Source organism: Podarcis muralis, chromosome 3 (assembly GCF_964188315.1).
Source record: "Podarcis muralis chromosome 3, rPodMur119.hap1.1, whole genome shotgun sequence".
NCBI lineage: Eukaryota > Metazoa > Chordata > Lepidosauria > Squamata > Lacertidae > Podarcis > Podarcis muralis.
In genome coordinates this window covers 24,319,576-24,326,977 of record NC_135657.1, presented here as the reverse complement: position 1 = coordinate 24,326,977, position 7,402 = coordinate 24,319,576, and the positions used below count along the sequence as shown (strand labels likewise).

General features: G+C 46.8%; 1 protein-coding gene across 1 annotated transcript; it reads right to left on the bottom strand.

Annotated features, from left to right (window-relative positions):
- Positions 1-24: 24 nt before the first annotated feature.
- On the bottom strand, positions 25-2,597 carry TBCC (tubulin folding cofactor C). The gene has a single exon (XM_028724767.2). The coding sequence runs from the start codon at positions 2,423-2,425 to the stop codon at positions 1,418-1,420; it is 1,008 nt and encodes a 335-aa protein (XP_028580600.2). The 5' UTR covers positions 2,426-2,597; the 3' UTR covers positions 25-1,417.
- Positions 2,598-7,402: the final 4,805 nt, after the last annotated feature.

Genomic DNA, 7,402 nt, shown 5'->3' with positions numbered 1-7,402 from the left:
AAAACAAAATTCACAAGAAACCAGTCACTTTTGACTTTTTAATCCGATCATCCTGTAAACGGGGAAAAGCCATCAATATTTTATAAAACCAGTAAGTTCTTAACTACTTTCATATAAATACTAAAATAACACAAGGAACGGAAATGATTTTTGTTAGTCAAACAGTAATGAAGCCCGATTTTATAGAGTATATTATAGACAGGCCAACAATACTGAGCTCAAAGGCATTACCTCTAACAGTGACTAGTTTGTTTTAATCCAAAATGACATTTGCGGAAATAACATGGACAGTACATCAAGACTTTTAAATGTCCAGACCATTTCATATTTGTACAGAAACATGAAAATGCTATATGAAGTTTCGTATGGTTACTGTCAAAGTAGTTTTCTTGCATACAGCACAATAAACGTGTGGGCACAATCTAGCTAGAGTTCAGCACTTTTAATTTCACAATGATTTTTGTGGGAAAATTAAGCATGTGCTTTAGTTGTTTAATGCATGTATACATTTTTGGCTGGTCACAGACCTTTCAAAAACTTGCAGGTACAGCGTTAATTGAAACCAAAACCAATTATATGCACTTGTTCGGGATTAGAGTATTTGTCAGCTCTAGGTGCAAAGGTGAACTAAAGCTTACAAACACCGTAATTCAGCAACACGTTTTGGTGACATTTTGCAGGTGGTGCAGGTAATCCCTTAATGTCTTCTAGCAGACGAAAGTATATTCTATTACGGACATTTGAAACTGAAGTGGAAGTCCATCCAAAGTTTGCTTCTGGAAATAAAGCATAATTTGAATTGTTTAAAAGGTTAGGCAGCCACTTGCAGGGATGGTTTGACACCCCTATTCTGACTTGTAGCATCTCTGTTATACATGTGCCACATTCCTGAATAAGCTTATTTGGCAGACATGTGGTATACTAATTGTTGTCAACGTTTTTTTCAGCTTTAACTACAAGTATCAATTTAGCCATTAGATAAGGTTATACTTTCCTCAACATTTGCACTGGTGTTACAGAGCTGAAGCACTTCACCATCCAAAGCACTATCTTTTTTTAAACCTGCACAATGGGCAGATAACCAAGAGTACTTTAGTGGTATGGCACATCTTATCATCTTAAAAGCGGGGGCAGAGATGAGAAAGCACCACCATAACAGAATTTGGAGAAATATTAAGGCAGCCACAGCATAACACAGAGTGTGCACAACAGAAGGCATCAGCACCATTCATTAGGTAGCAAGAGCCACCAGGCTGTGTTTGGCCCCTGATTATTACACTGCCTAAACCAATACCGGGAACAAGAAAAGGACATCAATCTGGTATCTCTAACTGCATCCTTTGGTAAGCCGTTTCCAGAATGCAGCAGGCACTATCTAGTCCCCTCTGCGGAGGCGAAGGGGGCTACAATCACTGGTTCAATCCCAGTCCGTGATCCTCTCATTTTCGGGGATCACACTCCAGTTCGGCGAGGGCTCGTTCCTAGCCAGCCAGTTGAAGTCGTCCACCTGGTTCCAGTTGTCCCTGCTCCTGTCAAGCCGGGAAGTCTCGAAGTCGGCGTCGATGCCCTCGTACGTCCACGTGTAGGGCGCGAAGCGGACCTCGCTGCAGTCCTCCAGCATGGCCCGGCAGGTCACCTGCACGTAGAAGCTGCTCCGGGTGGCCAGGTGCGTGCGGAGCTGCTGGCAGGCCAGGGCCACGACGCAGCCGTCGCAGCCGTCCACCATCACCGACGTGGACACGGGCCCGCAGAGCACCGTGCAGTCCCGGCAGCCGCGCACCGACAGCGTGTTGGGGTTGCCCCGCAGCCGCACCCGGCAGCGGCTCAGCTGCGAAAGCGCCACGTCCCGCTGCAGCAGCTCGGCCGGCCCCATTTCCAGCTCCATTCCTTCGGCCCGGCTGAAGCCGCACCCGGGTTCCTCCTCCTCCTCCTCCTTCGCCCGGCTTGGCTGACCCTCCTGCGTCGAAGGCGCTGGCTGCTGCGGCGGCGCCTCCTGGGCCTCCTTCCTGAGGCCCTTCTTGAAGGCGAAGCGCTTCTTGGGCTGCAGCTGGAGGCGCCGCTCGGCCAGCGCGTCCTGGAGCCTCCCCAGAGCCGCCTGCGCCTGGCGCACCTCGTAGGGGGCCAGGAAGCGCACCGAGTCCGTCAGCAGCCGCTGCAGCTCCTGCAGCCGCCGCGCCGCCTCCGACACGGCCTCGGCGTCCCGCTCCGGCTCCAGCAAGGCCTCGGCGGCCGCCCGCTCCCGGGCGAAGGCGGCGGCGAAGTAGTCGCTCTGCTCCTCCCGCACCGCCAGAGACTCTTTCTCGCGGCGACGCCGGCCGGCCTCCTCCTTCCGCTCCGCTTCCCGCTGCTGGAGCCTCTCGGGGACCTCGGGGGCGAAGCCACCGCCGGCGAGAGACACCCCGTTCCTCTCAGGAGCAGCCTCCATCTTGCTTCCTCCGCCTCAGGGAGCGGCTTCGAGCGCCTCGCACTAAAGGCGGCGCCGATTGGCCCCCTAAGCCCGGTCTCGCTCGCGATTGGTTGGGGAGGCCTCAGGGGTGGGCGTGGCCAGCCTCGTTTCTTAAAGGCGCCGCACTTACGGTGCTCGGAAAAGTAGGCAGAGGAGGATGTAGCAATAATGAAGGCTCAGCTCCCGGCGCATCCGGCTGCTCCTCAGGGAGGGTGGAAGGAGCGAAACAAAACACCGCTGGGTGTGGCCGGGGCTGGAGGAAGTCGAGCGCTCTTTGGACGGAAGAGGAGAGAGGGATTTGCGGGGAAAGGGGTCTTGTAAACTTCGGCTCCTGCTTGTTAAACGTGCAGTGTTTGCTAGTCTTTAAGGGAGTCTTCGGTGCAGTGTTTGCTAGTCTTTAAGGGAAAGAAAATCGCGTGCCTGCCCCACTGCAAATTATTGAGCCTGTCTTTAAGCTCCAGCGATTTATCAGGCGCTGCTGTGTTCAGAAATGGATTCTAGAGTACTGTAATAGATGTCCAAAGTCCGTAGCCGGTCAAATTGATCTGGCCCCGTGGCAGCATATGTCCCAGAGTAAAATCCTTAAAAAGGCTCAGCAACTTCAGTCCTAAAAACAACTCATCAAGTGTCATCAAATCTGGCCCTCTTTGAAAAAAGTTTAGGCACCCCTGTAAACGATTGAAAGATTGTTTCCTGCTTGGCAGGGGGTTGGACTCGATGGCCCTTGTGGTCTCTTCCAACTCTATGATTCTATGATTCTATGATATTGCCCTCATCCACTGGTATTGTGTTAGAGCCTATGCTTTGATGCAGAAGGTTCCATGTTCCATTTTTGGCACTTCCAGGTCCAGTAGGGGAAATCCTTTTCCTGAAACCCCAGAGAACAGCTGCCAAACACTAGGCCAGCCTTGTCCAGCTGCTGCCCGACACCAATAGAACCTATAGTGCAACACATCTGAAGTGTACCAGTTTGGCAAAGACTCAGCTAGATGGACCCAAGATCTGTTGTCTTGGTACAAGATAACTCCCTAGGTTCTTAACCCATAGCAATGGGAGGTGATGGAAAGTACCAGAAAAGTTATATCCTAATTTTCTTAAGGTTACCAGATTTTTTTCAAAGAATCCGGGGACACTTTTTTTTTGAAAAGACAAAAAAAAAGTTATTAAAATTTTAATTATTTATTTTTTAAAAAAACAAGAAGTAATATCTTCTCTTCTGTGGTCTCCTCTGTTGCGCGGCCTTCCTCTGGGCCCTGGTCTGCTCTCTTGGAGCGCCCTTGCCCTCCCGGTAGGCTTGGGTCAGGCCTGGGCTCAACCATGTGCCCTTGCCCTCCCGGTGCTCTCCTACCTCTCCTCAGTGGCCGCAGTGGCGTGGCAAGGTTGGGGTTCCCTTCTTTTTTCTCCTTCCTCTTTCTCTCTCTTCCATCTCCTTTGGCTCTCCTCCTCCTCCCTGTGCCAGCTCCGGGGTTTTCCTTGCGCCGCTGGGCAGTCAGCTGGGTGGCCAGATGCTTTTGCACCCGGCTCAATTTGGGTTGCAGGGGAGGGGTCAGTGGTTCTCCCAGTTGACGTGCCGAGCATCCCCGGTTTCCCCTTAGCGGCAACGGCAGTCTCAGCAGCCCAGAGCCAGCGTGGTAGCACAGTTGGCTCTGGCTGGCTTCAGGAGCTGCTCGCTGCCGTGGCACCCGCCATTTTGCCTCATATATCCCCATATGATGTGTCTTGTGCCGTTGAACCAATCACGCAACATTCATACCCTACTAAGAAATCTACAACACTTAAAATATAAATCTGGGGACATTAAATGAAATCCGGGAACATTCCGGGGATGGATTTTGTCCGGGGACAGATTTGTAAATCTGGGGACTGTCCCTTGGAAATGGGGACGTTTGGTAACCATATCTTAAACACATTCATGTGGAAATTACTACTCATTCCTCACCATCTGTGCCTGCCATGGAAGGTGTTGGAAATAGGTTTTCACTCACGTTTATGCTGAAAAAAGGGCTCTCAAAGCAGCTTACAAATGCAAACACCATTATAAGATAGTCCTTGTTTTTGGGCTTAGAAAAGGAAAAGGGATTTAGAGAAGAAAATAATTACAGGCATCCCATGACTAGTTAGCATGCTAATACTGTAATAATAAAAATAAAAATAAATTTACTATTGATATGCCACCCATCTGACTGGATTGCCTCAGCCACTCTGGGCTCTTCCAACAATTATAAAATCACAGTCTCATTCCTCTACTAGCTAAGAAGAATGACCACGCACCACCAGCTGCTGTGTTTGATTTTCTGTAACTTGATTACAGTACTTTCTTAAGAATTCACTGCTGAATGTGTTAACTACACTGAAAAACAATTGTGTGTGAGGTGATTTGAAAGCTTCTTCTGTACTGTTGAATCTATGCTGCCTGGTTCAGACATGCAGGATCCTTTGTGTGATAAGTGTGCATGTGTGAACAATGCTTTGCTGTTTGGAGACACATTCTAAGTCTGCTGCTTGAATAAAGCTTCAGCGTTGCTTCTTATGTATGGGAGTTACTGATGCAGAATGATGCCTAAGCAATCCTTTGGAAGAAGAAATGCCTGACCAAAGCATTATTGGTTACAATTGCCACTTTGTGGCAACAATTTGTATGAATCTGTGGTCACACTTACAAAGATCATTATTGGGAAGCATTATTTAGAATCGGATGGGTCATCAACTGGTATTCTATAAACGCAACTGCCTATCTTGAAGCTGTTCTGTTTGGAGGAATTGGCAAACCTTGGGGGCAGATTATAAGACTAGAGATGGGAAACCTATCTTCCTCCAGTTGTTACAGGACTCCCATCTTTCATCCCAGACCATTTGTTATACCAGCTGCAACTAATGGGAGTTTGAGTCCAGCAATATCTTGAGGGCCATATCCCTGCCACTGATAAGCCAGGGAACCAGTCAAAAGGGATAGCTGATAAAAAATCCAATTTAAAAACTAAATTAACACAGTCCTATGCATGTTTGTTTAGCAGTCCCAATATGTTCAATGGCTTTAATTCTCAGGTAAGTGTGCACAGGACACTTGCAGTGTGAGTAGCTTAATTTTTAGAATAAATATATACAGTGGTACCTCGGGTTACATACGCTTCAGGTTACATACACTTCAGGTTACAGACTCCACTAACCCAGAAATATTACCTCAGTTAAGAACTTTGCTTCAGGATAAGAACAGAAATCGTGCAGCAGCGGTGCTGCGGCAACGGGAGGCCCCATTAGCTAAAGTGGTGCTTCAGGTTAAGAACAGTTTCAGGTTAAGAACAGACCTCCAGTACGAATTAAGTACTTAACCTGAGATACCACTGTATACCAATATGCACTAGCTTAATGTTGAGTATAAACTAATCAATTAAAGCTTTTGGTTTTATTTCAAAATTTTAGATGCCACCCATGAATTTCAGGGTGTGATATACCCTGGGTGTGTGTGTGATGGTCTTTATGTATTTCCCCCCATCATATTTTTAGTCAGAGGTAAGTCCCATTGAGTTCAATATACTCCCAGACAAATGTGAATAGGATTGAAGCCTGAGCAGAAAAATACCAGTTTTCCTCCACTCTGCTATAATGGATCACATGCGTAGAAACGTGGCTCAGCCTTATACTCACAGTGAGGAGTGACTGTCTGAATTTGACTGAACTGTTGTAAGCTATAATCTTCTGTCTAGAGATAGTCTCTGTTTGGCTTTTATGTCAGATGTAAAATTACAGTATTAGACGTTAGGGAGTTTTCCAGCCCCACATGTAGTAATACCAACCTTTGGAAATCCTAAGAGGAAAGGATTGTAAAGGAGGGAAAGCTAGCAAGGGAATTGCATTGTACCAGGATGGCTTGTTTTGCAATATTTCACCAGGGTTTAAGTATTCTGGGGCCTGCAAGCAAGAGGAGCTGTTGGACTAGTTACTGCTATGGATGTTAAGCTGTACAAAACTGACGAAGGCTTGTAAGTGCATTTTATTTTGCAAGAGATTTGCAATCATCATGGAGCAAAAGTGATAGGCACACAATAACTAAAATGATTTCAATTTCCATCTTGTAATTGATTTCCAGCATATAAGAAGTAATAGCTTTTTGCTTTTTTTTTTTTTTGCTTTTTTTTTGGATGGGTTGTAGAAGGGCAATGTAGTGTTTAGTGTATTATATAGCACTTAGCCGGCTCAGTGCTCACAGCTTAATGGGTTTGTGTGTCTGCCTTCAAAAGAACATGAAAAAATTGTGATTTTTATCAGCAGAGTTTCTTATGCCTGGGAAGCATGCTGAATCCTGAAAATGTGAAAGAAACACAGAGATTTGACTTTTTGTCAATGCATTTGAAAGAAGACTATTGCAAGACGTTGCATGAATGGTATTTGATGCCTTGCAAATTGAAACCTATATATAATCTGTCTAATAATAATTGCTGGAGGTGTGGTAACTTCCCTTGCAGATTGTCTACACATGTATAGAGGAGATTATAAGATTCAAGGTTTCTGGTGGCAAGCCTTAGAAAATAATAAGCAAATTGCTGGATACTCAATTCCAAGAAATCTAGTAAATTGACTTTTAAACTTTTTGTATGGATATATGTGAATGTGGAAATAGTTACCAATATTTTGATAGGAGTGAAAATGTTGACTGCAATGTATTGGGGGTGGGGGAGACTACTAAGGTAAAGGTAAAGGTACCCCTGCCCATACGGGCCAGTCTTGACAGACTCTAGGGTTGTGCGCCCATCTCACTCAAGAGGCCGGGGGCCAGCGCTGTCCGAAGACACTTCCGGGTCACGTGGCCAGCGTGACAAAGCTGCATCTGGCGAGCCAGCGCAGCACACGGAAACACAGTTTACCTTTCCACCAGTAAGCGGTCCCTATTTATCTACTTGCACCCAGGGGTGCTTTCGAACTGCTAGGTTGGCAGGCGCTGGGACCGAGCAGCGGGAG